This window comes from Mustela lutreola, chromosome 1 (genome assembly GCF_030435805.1).
Source record: "Mustela lutreola isolate mMusLut2 chromosome 1, mMusLut2.pri, whole genome shotgun sequence".
NCBI classification, from domain to species: Eukaryota; Metazoa; Chordata; class Mammalia; order Carnivora; family Mustelidae; genus Mustela; species Mustela lutreola.
In genome coordinates this window covers 287,217,097-287,240,908 of record NC_081290.1, presented here as the reverse complement: position 1 = coordinate 287,240,908, position 23,812 = coordinate 287,217,097, and the positions used below count along the sequence as shown (strand labels likewise).

The window sequence follows — 23,812 nt, the reverse complement described above, 5'->3', positions numbered from 1 at the left end:
GGAGCCCCTGGCGGGCCTGGGATGCAGACTCGCCATCATGGGCACATCTGGGTCTTCCTGTCCATCGAGCTGTCGCTGGCTGAGCTAGGAGAGGTTAAACAAGGTGAGACGGAGCCGCTGGGCAAGGCTACCCGGGCCCCCCGGGATTCTGTGACCTCCGTCTGTGGCTGGAACTTGATTAAAGAAGGCTCGGGGTTGGGGGGAGGATCAGTATCTCTCGGGACAGGAGAACGTGAGGACAGAGGACCTCGGAGCCCTGCTGGGCACACAGGACAGCTCTGCCCCATGTGGCTTCAGGCGGGCTCTGGCCATGGGAGTCAGGCAGACAGACCCAGCCGTCAGTCCTTCGCCGTGAGCGAATCACGAGGGTAGACACCCTCCGGCTTTGCATGTGTGGACACGGGCTCCCCTGGCCAGCTCCCCGAGTCGTGATGGCCAGTGAACTGTCAGGATATGGAACACAGCATGGCCATACTCTGTGAGCTTCTACCGGCAGACCATGGGTCGTTTATCAAGGGTACAGATCTGGGAAAAGCACGGGACCAAAGGAACATGGAGGGGTCCCATCGGCTCCCATGAGGTTGTGGTCCCATCAGCTTCTGGATTTCTCCCTGCCAGCCGGCTCCCAGCAGCCCCTGCCCAGAGGGGAGACCTTCCTCACAGAACGCTCTAGACCCTGCCCGTCGTGGCCACGAGTTTCTGACACGAGTGGGCCCCTCCTGAGACCCAGGGTGGTTCCCCAGGTTAGAATCCCTGCCTCCGTTCATCCACGTGCTTTCTCGAAAGCACCCATCCCGGGACAACGAGCCAGCATGGCGCCTGGGACTCTCCATGGTTAGAACGGGGTGGGCACGCCCTCTGCCCCCGCGTGGACGTGGCCAGCTCTGGCACCCATCGCAATGGTGCGGGCACGTTGTGACGGAAACTGCGTGGCCTGTTCTCTGTGGAGCTGCCCCTTGGCCTTGCATAGCCCCCTGCGGAGCCGGCAGAGACATGTCTCACCCTCCTGCCGGGACGAGGGCTTGGGAACGGTGGCTCGTTGTGAAGAAACATAAAGCAGGAAGGCGGCCCCGCGTCTGGTGAGGAGTCCGCAGGGCTGGGGCAGCGGTGCGTGTGATCATCAAAGCTCTCCGGGGACAGGGGCGTTCCCTCACCTGGAGAGTGGCTGTCCTGCAAGGAGCCGAGAAAATGTCCGAGACCCGGGTCTGCCCCGTTTCCTGCATCACGAGGGTCTTTGATTTCCCTTTCTTTAAAGATTTATTTATTGAGAGAGAGAGAGCGCGCGCGCACGGGTGTGTGTGCGCGTGGGTGCGGCAGGGGAGGGGCAGCAGGAGAGCGTCCCCGAGCAGACTCCCCGCTGAGCGCAGAGCCCAACGCCAGGCTCCGGCTCCTGACGCCAGGATCGTGACCTGAGCCAAAATCAAGACTCAGACGCTTCACCAAGTGAGCCCAGGTGCCCCGTGGTTTTTATTTTTCTAGGAACTGTTAGGGGACACATGACATACACTTTACTGCCTTAACTGTCTTCGGGGCGTTAGCGTTTTGTGGTATGAGGCTCATTCACACTGTTATGTGGCCGTCTCCACTGTCTCCGGAACCTCTTCCCAAATGGAAATCCTGTCCCCGTGAGACGCCAGCTCCCATCCATCCCCGGGCGCCTACTGTTGACTCTCTGTCCCGTGAAACACTCCCCCAGCCCCAGCACGCACTGTCCCCTCTTCTGTACCCCTGAGACTGACCCCCATCCCTCATTCAGCCCTGGCACCCACTGTCCGCTCTCTGTCCCCCTGAGACACCGACCCCCATCCCTCCCCCGGCTCCGGCGCCCACCGTCCACTCTCTGTCCCCCTGAGACACCAACCCCGTCCCTCCCCCGGCTCCGGCGCCCACGGTCTTAGGAACGTGACCACCCCAGGCACCTCCTGTCAATCAAATCGTACTGGGAACGCCTGCCTTTCCTTTCCGGCTTCTTTCACTGAGTGTAACGTCCTCAGGGTCGGTCCACGTTTAGCAGGTGTCAGAATGTCCTTCCTTTTCCAGGCTGGATCAGAGTCCACGATGTGGGTGGACCGCACTTTGTCTATCCGTTCGTCCTCGGGCGGGTGCTCGGCTCATGTCCGTCTCGGGGCTGTTGCGAGCGGGGCCACTGCGGGCAGCTGGCGGGCGCGGGTCTGACCCGACGTGCAGCTGCTGGAACCACCTCGGTGTCTTAATCGCGAACCCCCGGGCATTTTCAGGTCCTCGCTCCCACAGGATGGCTCGCAGCACGGCTTCGGCCGTGAACCGCTGGGCCACGGGCCCGCAGTGTGATGTGCCCTGTCTCAGGCCGTGACCCTCTCGCTCTCTCTCCGCGCCCCTTCTCAGGCCAGCTTTCCTGCCCGGTGCCAGCAAGGACGCGCTGTCTGCCTTCGAGTACCCGGAGCCCAAGCGGAAGCTGTACAGCGCGGTCCCGGGGAGGCTCTTCGTCGTCGTCAAGCCATACCTCCCTCAGGTCGACGGCGAGATCCCCCTCCAACGCGGCGACAGGGTCAAAGGTCAGTGTCCACTCGCTTCCGGGCAGGGTCAGGCCAGGTCCCCGCCGCCTCGGCTGACCCCCTGTTGGGGCGTCGGCGTCCGAGGCCTAGCTTCCCGGGGCCCCTGGGGGACGTCTGGAGCCTGGGAGGGCAGCACGGGGAGCAGACGGGGCTCACCGGCCATTCTGGTGTCACACGCGTGTCGCGAATGAGACCCCGCGGCAGGAAGTACGGGGCGGGCAGGGTCCTTTCCACCTAGGGAACCCCTGAGGGCCCCGGGGAGCCCGTGGCACGGGGCAAGGACCTAGTAGGGGTTGGATTTGGACATGTTTTCTTGGGAGTCGGGGGTGTCTGGGGGGATGGTCCGCCGCAGCCTGGAGGCCTCCGCTGTTCCTCGGAGGGGAATCCACCAGGCCGGGGGGAAGCGTCCCAAAGCAGAATCCTGGAGAGTGGTTGAAAAGCACAGAAGGTCTCCATGGGTGGCAGGCCAAGGAGTTGGACTTTGTTCGCAGGGTACTGGGGAGCCAGCGATGGCTTCCGAGCAGGCCGATGAGGTACGTGAGGCCGTTCAGGAAGATGGGTGTCATCAGGGCGTGGGCCGGAGGTCGGCCAGGGCAGCGGCTGTGGGCCGCAGACCGCATGGCCGCAGCTGAACTCTCCAGGGAGGGCAAGGGGGTACGCCCCGCGTGCCCAGCCGTGCGTGGGGCCTGCCATCGGAAGACAGGCTTTCCGAAGACGCACGGCAGGTGCTCACAGCACGCCCCTTAGAGGTCGGCAGGCCAGGGCCAGATCCTGCCTGCGCCTCCTCGTCACCCCGGGCCCCAGCTGGCCCGTGACCCGGCATCCTCCTCTGTGCCCTGCACTGGGCTGGGGTTTGCAAGGCTCCGAGGACGGGGGTCCTCTCGCGGCTCCTCCCGGCCGACGGTGCGGCTGCACACGAGGCTGGCCAGCTGGCAGCAGGGCCGAGTCCGGGCTCCGTCCGTGTTCTTCCGGCATTCTCCCTCGCCTCCCGTGACCTGCGGGGCTCGTTCCGGACCCTTTTCTCCAAAACGTTCCCTTCCCCGTTCAGTCGACCTTGTGCGTGTGTTAATTCCAGGAGTCACACGTTCGAACTCTGGAGTTTCCACGTGTCGTTTCCCCCAGTCATTTCGTTTTACGTAGACTTCCAGTTACCTTGTCGGGGTTTCTCGCTCGCTGAAGGCCCGTGCTGTGTTAGGTCCCTGGCTCGGCCGAGGTCCCCGTCTGCAGATCAAGGTCAGCGTCACCTTGGGCTGGGCTTGCTTGGTGTCCTCCCCGCTCCTGAGAAGGGGCTCCCTCCGGCCGGGTCTTCGTGTGTCTGGTGATCTTCTATGGCGTCATGGACGTTAGGCAGGTCAGGTCGTGGGCATTTCTTCAGCGGATTCCGTGGGTGACCGCTCCGGGCCAGGCCAGATCGGAAGCTCAGCCCAGCTGCTCCGTGTCTGTTCTGCGCATGGTCAGTCGGGGATGGGTAAGGCTGTGGCCCCTCTTGGGCTCCCTCCCGTGTGGGGACACCCCCCAGTCTCTGGGGTACATGCTTTCCGGCTTCCTATTTCTGGTTTTCAGGCAGCTCACACTGAGGGATTCCCCGTGGGCCCCTCGCTCCCCCCGCAGCCCTGCCTTGTGGACGGGGTGCAGGCTCCCAACCATGGAGAGGGACTTCCTGGTCCGGCCCCCCTCCCGCTGGCCCCCAGGTGTCCCACCAGGCTGGGCTGCCTCCGCTCACCTTCCGGCACCTTCTGTAAGTACAAGCGCCCACACTGTCCCGGGCATGTCTCTGCGATGTTCTTGTCGCCTGTCGCGTTATCAACGTTCAAGGCGTACAGCAGGAAGTCCCACCACACCACCTGCCCTGTTACATCTCAGTCCCAGGACGCATCGCAGGGTAGACTTTCTCCCCTGCGCGTGGGCAGTTTCCGTTGTCCCCTCAACAAGGACGCGGCGTGTGCAGGCCGGGGGCTGGCGGCTCCGCGGTCCCACGCGGGGCTCCGGGCTGGGCTGGTAGATGCCTGTGGAGCCTGCCCAGGGACACCGGCGGCCGTTCGCACCTGGGGGCTCCACACACACGAAGGTGCAGGCTTCCATCTGTGAGTGCCTACTGTCTACCACACCTATCCATGAGTGCCTACTGTTTACCAAGCATGTCGTGAGTGCCTGCTGTCTACCACACATGCAGCTGGTACTCACGTACAGTTTTCCATGAACCTCGTGGCTCCTGTGGGCCAAAGTTGCTGCTTTGCTCGGGGGTCGTCACAGAGTCCCCTCAGTCTGGGTGGCTTGAACCATGGGATTCTCCCTCTGCCGGTCCTGGAGGCCGAGGCCCGAGGTGCAGGCTTCACGGCCATGCTCTCCCTGGGTCTTCACGGGGTTGTCGCTCCATGCATGTCTGTCCTGATTCCCTCTTCCTGTGGGACCCTGGTCCTATGGAATCAGGGCCCCCCCCCACTGACCTCATGTGACCCCAGCTGCAAATAGAGCCCTGTTCTGAGGGCCTTGGGGCCGGGCGCCACCCTAGGAATTTGGGGCATGGTTCAGCCTAAACCCCTTCTTCTGCAGACAAGGTAAATCTGGGGGTGACCTCCCAGGCTCCCACAGTGGGTGCCCGAGGGGCTGAGGCTCCAGATCGAGCTTGTCTGGACTCCGAGTCCGCGGAGGCCCCCACCCCCGCCTTGTCCCGGCCACTCACTCTGCAGGCCGCCCGCTGCTGGCCTTAACTGCAGGTGCCCGCGTTTGTGGTCTCAACACGTCTCAGAGGGACAAGAGGCAGACTTACTGTCTCCACAGTGTGTTCCTGCCCGGACAGCTGGTGACGGCCAGCCACGCACTGTGTTCTGGAAGGAGGAGGTTGTGCGTTCCCCCAGCTCCCTCTCTGGGGTATTGGGTGCGTCCCAGGCAGTGCTGGAGCCACGTCAGGGGGCAGGAGCTCGGCCGCAGGGATGACACGAGGGCTCCCCACATCCTGGCTCTGGTCCCTGGGAAGTGGGGCACCATCTCCTGGGCTGGAGGGCTCCCATATCTGAAGGAGACTCAGTGGAGGGGGTGGTCAGTGATGAGCCTTTGGCAGCCTTTTTCACAGGAGCTGAGGGACAGTGCCTTTCCCGGGGAAGGTGTCTCAAGTAGGGCACCAACAGGGTCCGCTGCACAGGGGCCATGGGAAAGGGAGTGACGAGCGAGGGCCCAGTCCCACAGCCCCTCACTGCGGGCACTCACACTCCCAGTGTGGGGTCCTTCACGGCTGTGCTCAACGCCCCCTACTTCAGCTGACTTGTCCTGTGGGAGGGGCTGACTGAGGAGCGTTGGATGGCCTGCAGGTCTGGCTTGCACAAGGAAGCATCCAGAAGGTGGGAAGGGTCGTCTCCACGTTGATACTGAGATGCAGCCTGGTGCACCTCCTTCCCTCCCGGCCCTGGCGTCCTGGCTGGCAGCTCTCAGAGACAGGTAGCAGGAGGCGAGCCAAGGGTGTTGTCTCAAAGGGTGCACGGCAGAGGCAGGAGGCCTGGCTGCCTGGCTGGCAGGGGCAGGAGATCTGGGAGGATTTCCAGAGAAACCCAACTGCCCCCTTCCGGGGGGTTGCAGTCCTGCTGAGAACCCCCAGCCCCCTGGCCAGGCTCTGACTCTCCCTGTATTCCTATCTCCCTGGCTCAGCTGTGGAGGGGAGGTCTTCCTATTTCCAGGGATCCACTGAGCCTGTGCCCCGGGAAAGCATACCTCGATAACCCTCCCCACAGGCAGGTTCCCGGGCACAGGGGTGAGCCTGTTCTGATCCCCCCCTTGTGACGCTCATGCGGAGGAAAGCCCAGGATGGCTTCAAATTCAAACGGCCTACGGGGGGCTTGGAGCAGAATGGGGAACCAAGCCTGTCCAGGCCCACAGAGAGGTCCCTCCTCAGTGACCCAGGCAGGGGCAGGGCGGAGCTTGGCAGAGGGGGCGGGGCTGGCGCAGTGATGGCCCCTCCCAAGCCTGGGGCTAGATCGCCAATGTCCAAGGCAGGGCCCTGTGTCTCTGGAGGGGAGAGGCCCTGAGTAGTGGCCAGTCAGTGGACGGCTGGACGGGCATCTCCAACCACGTGGCTTCAGCTGTGGCCTCAGAGCCTGTGGACTGTTCGTACTCGGGGAACGAAATGTCTGCATTTGAGTGCCTTCAGTCAGTCTATGGGTGAGCCCAGCCCAGCTGCCCTGCGCTTACAAGGAACACGTTCCCACCTGCACACGGTGGGTGGACAGTAACCTCAGTGTGCGAGCCCGCTGTGTGGCCGAGGGTCGCAGCTCCCTAAGGGTGGAGGCCCGTCCTGCCGACGTCCTAAAACATAGTCACATGTTGCAGACAGGACCCAGAGTCATGCCTGCGGCCCCTCGTGTGTGCCCTGCTCCTCCTCCTCCCCCAGGAGAGCCGCCCGCGAGCGCTTGCCCCCCAGACACACGGGATGTCCAGGCCCTTCCCCGGCCTCTCCTCACATGCAGCGTCTCTCTCTCCTAACGGAGCTGACGCCGGCCCGGCGGGCAGGGCCCCTCAGCCTCCCCCTCTCCCGCCGACGGCGGAATAACGAGAACACTCTCAGAAGCGTGAGTCGGCGCCCATCCGACACGAGCGCTGTCTTACCTGCCTCCCGGCAGACGGGCAGTCCGGAGAGAAGCCGCGAGGGGCATGGAGCGCCGCACGGGGTTACAGGGCTCTGCCTCACGCACGGTAGCACCGCGAACGGGACCCGCTCTGACTCGCAAGGGAGCCGAGCCAGGGGGTCCGAGAAGCTTCCCTGCATGTCACAGACACGGACGTGTGACTTCAGCCTGTTCAGCACATGGGCAGGTGCCTGGCCCCCCGTTGCTGCCAGACAGCACTCCGTCCACGGTGACCCTCTCCAGTCTGGATTCTCTGGGGAGCCTGTGTGCATCCCCTGACCTGGGCCGCTTGGGGTATAAGCAGCAGCGTCGGTTTTTGGAGGAAGCGCACGAGAGATGTCTTCCTGTTTCTACCGTGCAGAGTGGCCCCGTGGACAGGCCCTCTACCCCCGTCTCTAAGGGGAAGGGTCTCCGACGCTCCTCATCTGCACCGACCGTCAGAGGCCCTCAGTGGCCGGTCAGCTCGTCACAGGTGCAGGGCTCCCACTGCCCCCTCTCGCGCGCTCCTGTCTCGAGGCCAGACAGAACATGGGTTCGGCACACAGCCTCTCTCTGCTCTATCTCCTGCTGGGAACTGTCTTTTCCCAAACTGGTTTCAAAGATCAGGCAGACCCTTGGACCCCTTCCCCAGCTGGGCAGGGACACACATGTGACCTCATATTTCCTTTCATCCTTGGAGGTCGTGACCTGTTGCACCGCTTTGATACAGGACAGGATTGACGACTTGCAGTTCCTCAGGACACCGAGAGGGGGGACAGAGTAGTTGCAGGACTCGTGGGGTCAGATAACGATGCCAGGAGACCAATGCTTACAAGCTCAGGGGAAGAGACATCTGGGGACCCCAGCGCCCACGCCCTCGGCCCCGTCCTCTCTGAGGGACACTGTATGGGTCCCCTCGTCCACAGCTGAGGGCGGTGTGGACGGCCGGCAGACGGACCAGAGCCGCCGGCTGTGCAGACTGGAGGGACAGCACTGGCCCTGTCCTCTGTCCCCTCTTCGCGCTCGCCCCCAGACCCCTCGAGCCCACCCGCTAACGGTTTCTTCCTCTCGTTTCCAGTTCTGAGCATTGGCGAAGGAGGCTTCTGGGAAGGCAGCGCCCGCGGCCACATCGGGTGGTTCCCGGCCGAGTGTGTGGAGGAGGTGATGTGCAGGCCCAAGGACAGCCAGGCAGGTAAGGTGGCTCGGCGCGCACCGCGTCTCCACGGCCCTGGGCCCGGGTGGCCTGCCGACAGAGAGAGGCCGCCGTTCAGAGCAAGGACTTCTTTCTGTCATCAAAATGGGTTGATTCGATTCCTCTGGGCTTTGTCCAAACCAGAAATAGGTTGCAAGACAGTGCGCAAGCTTTTAGTTACGGGGCTGCTCAGTACATGTTCCAGAAAACGTGGATCGTTTGCTGTAGCCATCGGGGAAGGGCTCTCGCGGGTCGATGGAACCTGGAAGGCCGGTTCTCGATCTTTCAGACCGAGGTCGCATGTGGGCAGCTCGTGTGCACCAGAAGGCCCCTGCCCCGGCCGTGCCCTCCGTTAAAACCACACGCCCTGACGTGTCGCTGAACGCCGCCCCAGAGCGGTTGGCATTCGCGAAGGAAAACCGCTCCCGCGTCTCTCGGAACTCCAGATATAGCCTTTGCTGAAAACCGCTTTGAAGTTGATTGCCAAAAGATTGGGTTGATTAAAATGTTAAGAGGAGATCATTCATATACAGCGGACTGGGGAGGAAGCGCGGCACTCAGGGAACGTTAAGCGCCGACTGTCTGGCAGGGAGAGTGGCTCCGCATGGGCCCTCTGCGTCAGGTGGAACCCCAGACCCCCAGAGCACACGCTGGAGACGGCCACCCTCAGTCTGTGGCTGGTGGCTTTGCTGGGTCTGCTTGTGTGGGCTCGAGGTCCCTGCCCCGTGGGCCCGCACCGCTGAGAGACGAGGTGTTCTGAGGACACGTGCTCGGGAATGTGCGGTGGGCTCCCCGCACCTGGCTAGCTTGGCAGACTCTCCTCGGGGGTGCTCAGTTGGTTCCCTCTCCGAGAACTTGATTTCAGTGGGGGTGTCCACGTGTGCCAGGCTACCCACTGTTCAGGAGAGGAAACCCGTGACGCTCCCGGCGTGGTGCGGGGTGTCGAGGTAAGAGGCGTCCTAAACTTCAGTTGAAAGGGAAGGCTGGGGTGTGCTCCTCTGGGGAAGGGGCTGGGCGGGTCCTCGGGCAGCAGGTGGGTGGGAGCGTGCTTTCCCCGGCGCGACGGTCCACGTCCTGAGCCCCAGGACGAGCCGGACCTCCTGGCCCTTCAGGGCCTGCTGCCCCTGGCCCACCCGTGGCCTCTTGGACAGGCAGCACGTCCGGCCCCACTGTTCTGAGAAGGGTAAGTCAAGAGCTGTGAGCGCGACGCCCCGTCCAGGCCGCTGGGCACCCCCTCCGCCCTCTCCTGCCCCACAGCATCGGTGCCACTGGTCTCCAGCACACATTCCTTCTTTGGACAGACTCAGGCACTGCTGGCCGGGGCAGCCCAGGATGGCCACATGTGCGGGTCACCCGGGCCCTCCTGCTCCCTGTGTCTCTAGGAAATCGCAGCTTCTTGTAGAGAGGGAGCAGAAGGCCAGGGCCCATGGCGCCCCCTCCTGCCCCCTCCTTCTGTGAGCCTTCGCCCATCTACCCCCGACGCGGGCAGGACATCCGCAGGGCGGGTGGACACGGTGCTGCTCATCCAGGCTGACGGTCCTCTCCAGAGGGGCTCCCGGGGGGCAGTGGCGTGTGTGTGTCCGTCCTGGGACAGCTGTCGGGTGTGACGTTCCTAGAAGGATGCTCCTTGCTCCTTGCAACCCTCTGCAGAGTGTTGTCCTTTTGATAACCTGGCACTCGCCACCCAGGCTGCTGTTCAGCATTCGTGGGGCTCCAGCCAATTCTGGGGGCTGGCTGTGTGTCCTGGGGGACTTGAGAACATGTAGGCTGGTCCCTGACCCCAAACATGCCAGACCCTCTGGAATGTGGCACCCCCGCCACCGCCCTGCACACATTTCCTGAGTGCCTCCAGCCACCGGCAGCATAGCTTTGTGCCGCCCGTAAGGCTCGTAGGAGCTGGAGCTCCTCGCACTGTCCCAAGTGGCTACAGAGTGGCTTCAGCATCCCAAACACGTCATCTTGTGGTTCTAAGGTTAGAAGTCTGGTGTGGGTCTCACGGGTCCCCGTGTCAGCCGGGCTGTGGACCTTTCTGGAAGCTCTGGGGGAGAGCGCATGTCCTTGTTGTCTCCGGGCTCTGGACGCTGCGCGTGCTTGGCTCATGGTCCCTCCCGCCAACTTGAGAACGGGGCCGGGTCCCTTACGCTGCGCGTCTCTGACCCCCTCTCGCTTCTTCCTGTGGGTTAGGATGCGCGTGGTCAGCCTGGGCCCACCTGGACAGGCCAGCAGAAGGCAAGCTGATTTGCAGCCTCATTCCCTTTCTCCGTGTGAGGTCACTGTTCCCAGGTGCTGGGCATTAAGACGTATCTTTGGGGGGGGGGGAATCCTCTGTCCGCCAGGGAGGGTAAATTATGAGCCCTGCTAGGAGGTAGGCACGCGTCGGGGAGGCGGCATCCCGCAGTCCTGGGATGGAGGGTGGTGGTGTGGCGGGAGCGGACTCGGACCTGGATTTCAGGGTAGAGACGGTTCTGGAGCCGTTCCTGCCAGGCTTGCTTCCCTGGGCTTTCTCAGAGGGGCTGGGCTGAGAGATCGCTTTTGTCGCCGTGTGACTTACCTGCATGAGAGCACAGGTCAGGGCATTTTGGCAGATATACACCCCCGTGTCTCCGAGCACACTCGGGCAGGTGTCCTGACCCCATAAGTTCTGTCAGGGTGCTTCCTGGCCATGCCACCTTCCCGGGGCTCTGGCAGCGGAGACCGGTGTGACTGGCTGACTCGCCCAGGCATACACCCCGGCGGCCAGCACTCCTGGGCCTCGAGCATCCATCACCAGCCACGCTGCCGTGAGCGCCGGCGTTCTGTCCATATTTGTCCCCGAGGAGTGTTCTGTCACATGTGTATGCCAACAGAACTCGACTCACGCTCCCACCGACGGCACTGGGGTTGCTCCTTGATTTGGGATCATAGGAAGGTTTCTGTACAAGTCTGTCCGTGGACGTGGTTGCATCCATCGCGGGGACGTGGCTGGGAGCTCGTTGTGAGGTCGCAGGACAGGAGTACGTCTCACTTTAGAGGAAACGTCCAGACAGCCGTCCCAGCTCCTGGGTCTCCTGGGGCCATCATGGCCCCACGTCCTGGTCCACGTCTGCTATCGTGGGTTCCTTAAGGGGCGGCCGCCATGTGGATGCGGCGGGAATTGTGCTGATGGCTTCGTCTGGTGGTGGGGGACCATGGCACGTGGCTTCCGAGCACTGCTCCCCAAGGTCAGCATCTTTCTAAGGATCTGGGCACGTCTCCGTCCGCCTGTAGTTGGGCCGCTTCTCTCGCCGCTCCTGGATTTGGGGTTTCCTTGTGTGCTCTGCTGGATCCATGCGACAGGTACTTCCCAGATCCTGGGACTTGACCTTTTGTTTCCAACTGTGGCTTAGAGGAGTAGACAGTTTTTTAAAAGTTTAAACCAAGTCCCACTCCCTTTTTTTTTACGATCAGCATTTTTTTGGTTAAAAAATGCTCCATTTTCCAGCAGACCTGGAATACACGTAGAACTGGAGATGATACAACAGACGTGCTGCGTGTTTCCCTCCGGCGCTCGGTCTGCCCCGGTCAGCCGGTGTGGGCACGTTCCCTTGGTCTTTCCCCAGGTCTCTGCGTTGTGAAGTGAGTGTTTAGCCGGCGAATCCGTCTCGTGCATTAAATGAAAGAGGTGAACGATTCAAGGAATGCCCAGCACACGGGGGCAGCTCAGGGCACCTTGTGTCTGAGCACAGCCGATTTCCCGTCCCCACAGTGACGAACGTCGGGGACCCTGGGCAGCCCGCACAGAATGACGTGCGCGGCCCGGGTCGCCGGCCGGTTCCCGGATACACCCTGGGCTCAGTGACGCGGAAAGGTTGGGAGCTGGGTCTTCAGAGCAAGAAGCCCTTGCTCTTCCAAACCTCCGTCTCGTCTCTTAGGACCGTGTGTTTCCGAGGACTTCACCGTTTCCAACAGGCTTTCCTTCCTGGGGAGAAGGGAGGGCAGGAGCCATCCTCCCCGACCTACACAGACACCCGCGTGTCAGCACTCAGGAGTGCACCGGGCTGGACTGTGACCTGTTCTTTGGAATCCTAATGCCATGCACTTTGTCACCCTGGCAGAGAGCAGGCGTGGTGGCCCTGGGATCATCTGCGTATTTCTCCCCTGCGCTCCCGGTGTGCAGGCTTCTGCATGGGGCCTTGCCGTGGCTGTATTGGGCGGGGTGAGGTCAGCCACTATAACTTACAAGCCCGTAACTTCGGCGGCGTCCATCCTGCTGTGTCCTCCCCATACTCAAGGGCTTTCAGGGCCTCTGGCTCAGAAGGGACACCCACCACGGCCTCTCTGTTCCCAGTGTCGAGAACCATCGTGGGACGTGGACACCATGGGGCTCAGCCCTGTGGTTCCCGGCCAGGAGCCACCACTGGCGACTGACCCCTGGGGAGAGTAGGGACAGAGGGACGTGGACTTGGGCACAGAGACGTGTACGTTTGAAGAGATTCATGTGAAGGAAACGGCTCAGGCGATTGTGGGGGCTGGCAAGTCTGAGATCCGCAGGGCAGGCTCAGGCTGCTGTCGTGAGGCAGAATTTCTTCTTCGAGGCCCACCCACACCATCCAGGAGAATCTGTGTTCAGTCAGCTGGCTCCAGGGACCGCGGGCCGTGTCTGCTGAACACCTTCATGGCAACGCCTGAACAGGTGCCCCACAGTAGCTGGGTGCCTGGTCTGGTCAGGTTGACACCTAAACCGGCCGTCACCGAGACCGACCCACACCTTGGATGGAGAGAGGGACAGTGGCCGCCTCTGGTTCCCCTCGTGTCCCCATCCGTAAATCCGGGCTGTCGGGTTAGACGGTGACTTGGTCCTTTCTCTGTAGGACTCCGCACTCCAGCCATGACAGGGCATGTCCCCAAAGGCAGGTCTCGGGTAAGAAGCAGATAAAATACATCCAGACTCATCTCCCGGAGCCTTTCGATGAGTCAGTTCACAGAGAGCGAACACAGGTGTGCGCAGTTTTCGGTGACGGCTCGTGTGTAAGCAGAAGCTGTGCCACGGGGCCCCCATTTGAGAAAATGACAAAACCAAGTCACTGCCAAGCGCATGGTGTCTTAGCTGCCGAAACAGAGGCCTGGACGGTCTGAAGATCCCCATCCGCTTAGCATAAGATGACAAGGTGGCGTGAACAGCCACTGTTCCCAGCATCCAAAGACAGCCAGACTCTGGTCTCCTGCAGGCCACAGAGCTGGGTGGCCCAGACCTCATGTGCAAGGCAGCACACTCTTAACTGCTGGTGCCTCCCTGTGGCCCGAGCTGGTCTGCTGCTGGGATCCCTGTGCGTTCTCTGGGAGGCTGCGTTCCCCCCACCCAGCATGTCCTGAGGCTGTGCTGATGCCCGTCACAGCCGTATACCACAGGGCCAGGCGGCGCGGCTCCAGCCTTTCCAGAGCACATGTCCTGACCCCGTCCCCTGGAACATCCCCTCCACCTCGCCTCTCCACATGGCTTTCGCAGATGATGCGCGTGGCCTTCACGGTACACAGGAGGTGGGGACGTGATCGCGTCTCTAGGTGAGGGTCGGAGATCGTAAGTGACCTGCTGAGAGCCGCACACTGACTAAGTGGCCACGCCCGTACGTCAGCATAGGTCCGTCCAAGCCGACCTTCATCCACCAGGCTGGGGTGTCCCCAGAGGATCCGCCATCTCTGAGATGTTGAGACCTAGTGGTCGAGGGTGGTGGGAAAGCTGGTGGTTGTGATGGTCGTGGTAGTGATGCCAGCTGGGCTGATGCTGGTGATGGTGGTGGTGGTGATGGTGGTGATGTTGCTGCCGGTGGCATTGGCATTGGTGTTGGTGGTGACGGTGGGTATGGCTGTTGGTGGTGTTGGTGATGTTGCTGATGGTGGTAGCAATGAGGATACTGGTGAGGCCGATGATGGTCCTCAGATCTGATGGTCCAGCTTGATGAATTCTCCTGCTCTGGCCACAGATGGGATGTGCTCACTTATCCCAGCATGCCCAGCCTCACCTTCCTTACTGGGAAGCTCCTGGATTGCTGCTTCCAATTCCTAAAATCTCACTTCTTTCCTCAAGTTCTCCTCCTTATGCAAACACATCACCACTGGGTGCTGTTGAGAAGGATCACTTTGCCCCTGTATGTCTTGGTCCTCAGTCTGGTGATTGCATGATTTTTTTTTTTAAAAGATTTTATTTATTTATCAGAGAGAAAGAGAGAAGAGAGTGAGCACAGGCAGACAGAACGGCAGGCAGAGGCAGAGGGAGAAGCAGGCTCCCTGCTGAGCAAGGAGCCCGATGTGGGACTCGATCCCAGGACGCTGGGATCATGACCTGAGCCGAAGGCAGCTGCTTAACCAACTGAGCCACCCAGGCGTCCCGATTGCATGATTTTTGTGTTTCTAATTTTTTTGCATGAAATACAATCAACACAGAGAGGAGCTCCCAAACCATGACGTGTGACTCAGCAAATGGCTATAAAACAGCAGCCCCGCCCCCCCGCGTGACTCTCAGCCCTGAAGCCCCCACGCGCCCCATGGCAACAGAACCATCCCTCCCCACTGCTCAGCCCACCATGCTTGTGTGTTGTCCACTTCCTTTGTTTGTGACCGTTTTGCTTGCTTGCTTTTCGTCCCTAAACAGCGTAACCCACTTTGGGCCAATTTTGAACCACATATAAGTGGAATCAGACTGTGTGTTTGGTGTGTGTTTGGCTTCTCTCCTAACATCTGTCTTAGATGTCTGGATTGTGTAAGTGGCTTGCGGTACCCATTTCACTCTTAGGTCATTCATTGGGTTTTATCAAGTCTGTCCTGCCATGCTGGGCCACCTGGGTTGCCTACAGCCCAGGGCTGTCATGGGCAGCATTGCTGCGGTCCCTGTCCCTTGGTGTAAACATACTTGCTCTGCTTTTCCTCATACCCCAGGATGGGTGGTGGTCAGGTCTGGGTGTGTCCTCCGTCTTTCTGGATCCTTAGCTATGCCCTAAGTGTGTGTATTAGTCTGTGCGTGCTGCTATGACAAATAGCACAGAGAGGGCAGCTCAACCAGCAGGCATTTATTTCTCCCGGTGCCGGAGGCTGGAAGTCTGAGGTCGAGGTACCAGCATCGTTGGCCTCCTGGCTTGCAAACAAGCCATCTGCTCACTGTACCCACACATGGTCAAGTTCTCTAGTGTCTTTCCTTATAAGGGCATTAATCCCATCATGGGGTCCCTACCCTCATGACCTCCATGGACCTAAACTACCTCCCAAATCCCCTCCTCCAGATACCATCCCACTGGAGATAGGGCTTTGACAAATACATTGGGGAGCACGGACTTTTAGTCCCTGGCAGTGCTATGTCCACATCTCACCAGCACATGCTACTGGCAGACCGTTTCCCACTGTGGGTCTTAAGCCCATGCTACATCAACACAGGACTTCAGTCTGTGTTCCCCCCATTACTTACGAGTGTGAGAACTTTTTTGTGTGTTTAATGGCTGTTTATTTTCATTTTTTGGCCAAGTGTCAGTTTAGGTCTTTTGCCCATTTTTCTGTAGTGTTGTTTGTTTCTCATTGACTTGTGGTCACTCTTTATATATTACATAAGAAAGCCATTCTCAGCAATATACATTCACCACATCCGTTCCCAGACTGTGGCCAGGCTTTTCCCTGGGAGGCCAGAGACCCTTGCACATGGCTCTTATGGTCACCAGTCTTCTCCTTACCCTGGAAAAAGCAGGCGTGGGCTCAGGGCAGCCTGCAGATAGCACGCCCATTCAACTGTGACCCATAACCCCCTTTCCACCTTATTTAATGGGAACACGTCTTCTGTCTCTGGGAGGGGGCGCTGGCTTCCCATTTAAAATGGTGACTAGAAGAGCTTCTTGTAGAAATAAATGTATAGGGATGACCATCTTTGGAAAACCCAGCCCTGCTACTTTGGGGGAGCTTAGCTGTGACCCTTTGCTCACACAATTCCCTTAACTCTGTTAACCTAATTTAACCTAGTTAAAAAGTCCAAGTCCTGCAAAGGACTTCAGGGTGATGGGTTGGACAGATGTCACACATGCATGCGGAGTTGGGTATCATGGACTGTCTGGGCTGGCCCTGCCGGAGGTCCGTCGCTGAACACTGTGACACCGGTCCTGCACCAGCCCCTGGATTAGACATTTCTCATCTCCAAAGTAGTCCCCCAGGCTAAGTGTCCCCATTACTATTTTGCACAAAAGGGAACACAGGCCAGAGACATTGAGCAATGTGTCCAGAGTCACCCAGCCTGTGAGTTGTAGCCACGGGTTTCAGAGCAGGATCTCTCCTGCTTTAGCAACCTGTGGGTCACTTGGAGGAGGGAACATTCCCACATTTAAAAAAAAAACACCTGATTATAAAAACTGAAGTTGTCTATGAGAACGTGAACCATTAAGGCAGAACAGTTTTGTTCTTAAAAAGAAGCAAGGGTCATTTTTCGGGCATCACCAAAATGGAAGCACAGAATAAAAAGTTCCTCTAAGACTTGAGGTGCCCCCAGGAAAACTTGGGGTCTCTAGTCTCAGTTTGAGAAAATCCAGATTTAGGGTTCAGGTGTCTTTCTGTTGGAGAAGAAAGTCTAGACTCCTGGTTGCTGAGAATCCCATACCTGGGGGCACCTGGGTGGCTCAGTGGGCTAAAGCCTCTGCCTTCAGCTCAGGTCATGATCTCAGGGTCCTGGGATCGAGCCCCACATCGGGCTCTCTGCTCAGGGGGGAGCCTGCTTCCTCCTCTCTCTCTCTGCCTGCCTCTCTACCTACTTGTGATCTTTGTCTGTCAAATAAACAAATAAAAATCTTAAAAAAAAAAAAAAAAAAGAATCCCATATGTGGCTGGAGGCAGAGCTGGCGTGGAAACGTGATTTTGAGCGTCGAACCCAGGGCTTCTCCTTGTGCATGCCAGGTCAGGGGATGCTCTGCTCTTTAGCACTTTTTTAATTGGAGGTGACAAAACCCCAGAGCTCCCTCCAACGCTGTCTTCTCCCAAAAAGGGAATTAATATCTCAACATAATTGAAAAGCCCAGGGTTCTGGCTTCAGGCATGGCTAACTCCAGGTGTTCAAATCATGTCCCCCAGGAGCCTTCTCTCTGTCTTCAGGCACTGATTCCTTCCTCTCTGACAGCTGTGTCCTTTGGGCAGCTGACTTGTCAGCATGATCCCTGAGAGCTCTGGGCTTAGTCCTTCTGAGTCCAAGTACAGCACAGAGAGATTATGTCTTTCCTGCCTGTTTGACGGGCTTCAGGGATTGGCCCTGATTGGGTGACCTGCGTCATGGATAGGTGCACCCCAGAACCCATTGCTAGAACTGGGGGATGAGTGTGCTTGGGAAGTGTGACTGGCTGCACCGGGGACAGGTGAGGATGGGCAGGTGGTCTGCCAAGGACAGGTGGGGTGCTGTGACCAGCAGAAGGAGGGGGCAGCGGAGCCTCTGTGGATGTCTAGAGACACCCGTCCAGCAGGGAGGCCCAAACATCTGGAATCTTGGAACAGAAGAGGAGGCCACTGCTATGATCTGCTCTCCCCCAGCCGGGAACACTTCCCTGGGAGACACAGAAGGGGCAGGAGCTGTCCCCCAGTGCTCTGGTGGCTCCCGGTTAGGGCCTGCGGGGCAGGAGCTCGTGGAGTCCCGGTATCAAACAGAAGCCCCGTTTGTCACAGTCCTAGGAAGCCTCTGCAAGACATCACCATAGGCACGGTTGGTTCTGCCAAAATAGAACGTATCTGGTTATCTTTAGAACATTTAAAAATACAAGCAAGTGGTTTATTAACACAGTTGTAATCTAAAATATTAATAAGCCACGGAAGAGCCGGCCTCCAGAGGAGTCACGGACTGGTCCCTAACGGAACACGAAACGAATACAAGGACTTGTTGTTCTGCTCATGATTACGTGTTTGTTAAACAACCATGGCCGAACCACGCAGGCTTCCCCCTTCGTCTTGCTTTTACGCCATTTTATTAAAAGATACTTGGAGCCTCGCCCTGTCGGTGCGGGCTGTGGCCTCTGCGCAGCCGCCCCGTGTTCCAGATACCAGTTTCCACGTTGAGCCTCGCCCCCAAAGTAGAGTTCTGCCAGGTCTGTCTGCGGCCTCGGTCGCTGGCATCGCTCCGCGTCCCGGGCGCGCCCTCCCCCCCCCCCCCCCAAGCAGTGGCTGTGGTGGCTGCCGGCCTAGGTTACCATGGCAACCCGGTGACGCCGGTGCCAGCCCCGCCCTCCTTCCCCACATGCCTCCTGCCGCTGCAGAACGTGTGTCTGCAGCTCCTTGCAAAAAGTCACCTTGCACGGCCGTTGCTCTGGGCGGGGGCCACCCCTGTCTGGACGGTGGTGGGCAGGAAGGAGGCTTCTGCCGTTCTGCCGGGTTGGCCGTGGCAAACTGTGACGGGGGGAGCTTGAACAGCGAGACGTTTCTTTCTCCTGGTTCTGGGTTCTGGAAGTCCTCGGACCAGGTGTCCCCCGGGTGGGTTTCCGGTGAGGACTCTCCCTGGCTTGCAGGTGGCCACGTGTCCTCACATGGCTTCCCGCTGTGAACCTCTCCCTATCCCTTTCCCTTCTCAGAAGGGCACCGGTCCTGTGGGATGAGGGCCACACTCATGACCTCATGTAACCTCACTTAACCTTAACTGCATTCTGGAAGGTCCACGTGTGCAGTCACCTTGGGGTTAGGGCTCCAGCACAGGGGTTTTGGGGAGGGGGACAGAATTCCGTTCACGGCATGATGAAGAGCGACAGCGGGAACCGAAGCCCCGTCCCCTCTGCTGCTGCCTGGCGTACCCTTCCCGCCGCGCAGCCCCAGCCCCCGCGGGGACCACTGCATTGTCTGAGTTGAGCACCATGGCTGTTTCCTCTGTCCTAGGCTCCCGTCTGACCAGGCTGCACGCTAATCCCCAGCACCCAGAGATCTCTTAGGGTCCTCTGTTCTGGAGACAGGGCCTGGAGCCAGGTCCACGGAATAGACCGATGTCAGAGTCCGGGGCTCTGATTTAAGGCCATGAGCCTAGAGCCAGAGCGTCCCCATCACCTTGCTGTTGTGTGGCTTTGGGCAGCTTGCTTGGCCTCTCTGACCTCTAGTTCCCGCTCTGGGAGTTGGCAGTGGCAACAGTGTGTTTACCGCAGCATGGCCGGAGGGGTGGGGAGCCCGCGGTGGAGAGCTCTGGGCATGGTCTGGCTCACAGGCGTGCTCACTGGACACTGCTCTGGGGTCGCTGTCCTCCTGCATAACACGTCTGAGGGTGGCCACGGAACGTGGCTCCAGCCCTGTCCCGTGAAGCCAGGATGCGTGGGTGGGACCCGCGTGTTTCAGTGGCTTTCCAGGCTTTCCACGCGGGGTGTTAGAGGAGCTAGGATCTGAGCTCTGAGACGGAGCAGGTTTAACTGGTGCAAATGGTCTGAGCCCAGGGGGTGGAAGGCTTGTGGTTACGTGTACATACGTGTGCGTGAGGCGAGTCGATCGCTGTGGGGTGCCCTCTGCAAGGGAAAGAGGATACAGCGGCTCCCCCCGGTGTCCCCACACCTAGCGTGGCACCTGGAATGGAAGAGGTGCCGGGAGACGGCTCGCTGGATGGGGGGGGTAGCCGGGGGGGCTGGATGGGCACACGGTGGACGGAGGCGTGGGCGGTGGTGGATGGTGGATGACGGCCGGATGCGTGGCCGGGTGGGTAGCCGCGTGGACGGAGGTGTGGGCGGGCGGGGGCACGGTTGTGCTCTGCGTGGGGCGACTGTAGACACCGTTGTGTCTCGCTCACAGCTCACCCTCAGTCCGGTCGTGTGGCCGTCCCATCGTTAACCCTCCCCGACACGGAGATTTCTTCAACACTGTGGACTGTAAACCTCAGGGAAGACAGGGGCTACTGTGAGACCCAGGAAAACGCCAGCATTGTTGGCATCTCAGGCCAGTTCAGAGAGGACTTCCCTTCAGCCAACGGGCTGTGTGTTGACCTCAGACTCCGCATGCCTCTCTGTTCCCTGAGTTCAGCAAGGAGGCCTCTCTGGGCTTCCTCCTCGGGGAGGGTGACTGACCCGTCCTTCTCGCCCATGCCCTGAGCAGTATGGGCTCCTGGGGGCCCGGGAAGACAGATGTCGTGCCCTACAGTGGTAGAGTGAATGAGCTGCTCCCGGTACGTGCAGGTGGCTGCTGACCGTCCGTCTGTCAGACCAATGAGGACGGCCCTGCGGCCCCTCCCTCGACACCTGGGCACCCAGTTTGAGGAAGGCTCGCCAGAGCCAGGAGCCCCCCTCTGCCGGGGCTCAGTGGTAACCAAGGGCTGTCCCCCCCAACCCCAGAGTGCACCGTGGATCATTTTGGAAAACAAAAGCCATCATATGGTGCTCTGTATTGAGTTAAGACGTTGTTTTTGGCTCCTCTGAAATAGACGATCAGAAACAGACCCGGGGATAATGAATAAACATCGGCTTATGAGGCTGCATGAGATCTCACACCAGCACATGAAGTTTACGGCATGCGTACGCAGAGCAGATAAGTAAGGCCCAGGCTGCCGCTCCAACAAATCGTGTAGCCAAGGAGAGCATCTGGGAGTTCGCTGTGTATGTCCGCCCTCCCCAGCCAGTCAGGGTTGGGGAGGTCCATGGCGGGGAGGAGCCTGGGCCCCCAGAAGATGGGGCAGGAAGTGGCTGCCTGGGACCACCCAGATGCGGATCAAGAATCCACCCTCATGCCGGGCAGACGCGGCCTCCCGAAGCTTCGGCGTGGTCAGCCCGGTCGGGTCCTCAGATCAGTCCCTGGGGCGACCCCTCTCTCGCCTCGCTTTGCCTCACTCTGAAATCCGAAGGCCGCCTAGACACGGCACCCGTCTTTCTGTTTTCTTACACCGAAATAGAATTCCCATACCATGAGACCTCCCCTGCGGGGGCGGGTGGTTCCGTGGTTTTTAGTCTGTTCCCAGGGCTGTGCGGACGTCACCACGGACTCAGCCCAGAACAAGCCCGTCACCCCCACCCCGCGCCCCCCAGCCTGGGCCAGCGTGCCCCGCCCTCCGTCTGCAGGGGTCTGCCCGTCGTGGACGCTGATGCAGCCTTACGGCGTGCGCTCTCTGGTGCCCCGCTCATTTTAGCAGAATGGGATCTGGGGCTTCATCCAAGGGGTTGCACGTATCAGAATGTCATTTCTTCCTAAAGCCGCATAACATTCCCTCATATAGACCACATTTTGTTTATGGGCTCATCACATGGACCTTTGGGTTTCCATGCGCGGGCTTTCATCAGGAGTGCTGCTGTGAGCGTTTCCGTGCAAATCTTTGTCGGGGCACCTGCTTTCGCTTCTCCCAGGTGCGTACCTGGGGAGGAATCGTGGGGTCACATGGTAATGCTACGGTCTTCCTTTCGAGGACCCCCCAGATGGTTTTGCCTGTCCCCTTCCCCCAGCACTGTCCCCTTCCCCCAGAACTCTCACTCCCCACACCCTCGCTGCCTCCTCCTTTTCGTGTCTGGATGGCAGCCATCCGAGTGGGTGTGAGCTGGTGTCTCCCCATGGGTTTCATCCGCGTTTCCCCGATACCTGGGACGCAGGGCTCCCTTCCACACACTTACTGGCCATTCACATGACTTCTCCGAGGAGCCTTTCACTTTGATAGGCACGCACTATGACCCGTGTCACTTCTGGTTCCGTAGCGAGTCTGGAAAGTACAGAGACATACAAAAGGGGAAAGTAAGTCACCCGTCACCCTACACTGTGTTGATAATCGCCACTGAGACGCTGGTCCTTCTGTGAGTCTAAGCGTACATGAAACCGAATCGAGTCCATCCCTTTAAATTACGGAGCTGCTCTCCCTCTTCCCCGAGCCACAAAGGGCGTCATGGCCTGAGTTGAAAACTCTCTTCCCAAACACCGTTCCCAGTGGCTCTCCGCGCTCTCATTGGAAAGGCGCTGACGAGTCCTTGTCCACCCTGCTGTCCTGGCCATGACAGTGGCCGTCAGTTCAGCCCTCTTCAGACTCGTGACGTGGCCCCTAAGTTGTGCTACAGCAGGTAGCACTTCCGCGAGCAGCCCTGCTGTGAAAGTGCTAGGTGCCTCTCCTTCGAGAGCTTGTCCTGGAATCCAGCCGCACGGATACTCTGCGCAGCACGAGGCCGCCTCCCGTCTGTCCTCAACCCTCGGAATGCACAGAGACCCGGCCCAGCAGCCTGACCGCCTCCTTTCTGTCTTTTTCCAAGAGCTGTCCAGCCCCCCACGCCCTCAGTGTCCGGCTGCCTACGGCCTCCTAAAGAGAGGGCGGCCACGGCCCCTGGGGACAAGCCTCAGGTGCACGGACTACGATCTTTCTCAAGTCAGCAGGGTCCGCTCCGTGTGCCGCCGAGCCCGCCACTGCGCGCGGCCCCACGCCCCCTCCGCTCCGAAGCCGCCGTCCAGGAACTCTCCGCTTTCCATTCCCTCTGGATCCCACAGCTCGCGTGGCGCACCCTGCGGACTAGGGAACGCGCCCTCGGGCCGCCGCCCTGCGCCGGAAGCCGTGTATTCTGTTGCTCGTTCCTGGAGACCTTCACCTCTAGATACACCATCTTTAATCAGAGGCATTCGTTCGTTCTGCGAATCCCTGTGGCTGCCCCGACCCTGTGGCCCAGATGGGTGGATTCAGGTGTCCCTGCTGCAGCTCGGCGAGGAGGGGAGGGCGGGCTCCGGGGGCGGGGGGGATGCCTTGTTCCTGCAGTTGGACAGCTCTACACGGTCTACTGCAGGGGCTTGCTGCCGGCACCCCAGGCCACCCGCTGCCCCTTCCCTATAGCACCCGCTTCGGCTCAGGGCCTCGGCAGCAGCCCCTGTGCTCCCCTCCCTTCCTCCAGGTTGTTAAGATCAGATTTGTTTGAGAAGTAGTTGCCGGATGCAGCCAGGCGCCCGGGAGCATGGCCCGTCCTGGCACGGCTGCGAAGGGCTGTGAAGGTGCCCCTGGCCGCCCCTGCTTACTCAGCCGAGATGCAGACGTGCCCTTCGCGCAGTGCTGGAGACCGCACTCCACGTGGGTGCCCACGAGCCTCCGCTGGGCTTCTCCACAGAGCCTGCGCTCCCGGGCCGGGCGCCTCCTCCGTCAGGTGCCCCAAGTGCTCCCGGCCTCCGCATCTCTGAGCAGGCGCCCCCTCTCCTGTCCTCCTCAGACCCGCGGAGGGTCACGCGATGGGCGGGAACAAGCCTGCTAACCTTGGCTCGCTGTGTGGGGAGAAGGGGCTGAGTCCCAGCAGGGAGAACAGCGCTGAGTCTTTGTCTGAGGAGAGGAGCCCCCATTCTGGTGGGTTCTGTGGAAACTGAACCCGGGGCCCCTCGTCATCACTGCGGAGCTGCTGGTTTGCAAGCGGCTACAGCGTCTCCCGGCATCTTCCCTGGGAGACAGGGCGAGCACCCCACCCCCATGGGCCCATTTCACAGATTGGGATTCTGGAAGCTGTCACACTGGGGCCCAGGCTCGTGGCTTCTCGTGCACAGTGATATCTGTCCCAGTGGGTCTTTTAGGGCCAGCAGGGGTCTCAGAGGTCGTACAGTTGGACAGCTCGCTTCAGGCATGCCTAAGCGTG

The 23,812-nt window shown here is 60.1% G+C and overlaps 1 protein-coding gene across 12 annotated transcripts in view; it reads left to right on the top strand.

The window, feature by feature from the left end:
* SHANK2 (SH3 and multiple ankyrin repeat domains 2) overlaps nt 1-23,812 on the top strand; it is a 453,117-nt gene that overhangs the window by 198,782 nt on the left and 230,523 nt on the right. For all 12 annotated transcript variants that reach the window (XM_059150585.1, XM_059150583.1, XM_059150584.1 and 9 more), the window contains 2 exons: nt 2,365-2,534; nt 8,208-8,321. In XM_059150585.1, coding sequence (XP_059006568.1) covers nt 2,365-2,534; nt 8,208-8,321 — 284 coding nt within the window. The remainder of the gene's footprint in view (nt 1-2,364; nt 2,535-8,207; nt 8,322-23,812) is intronic.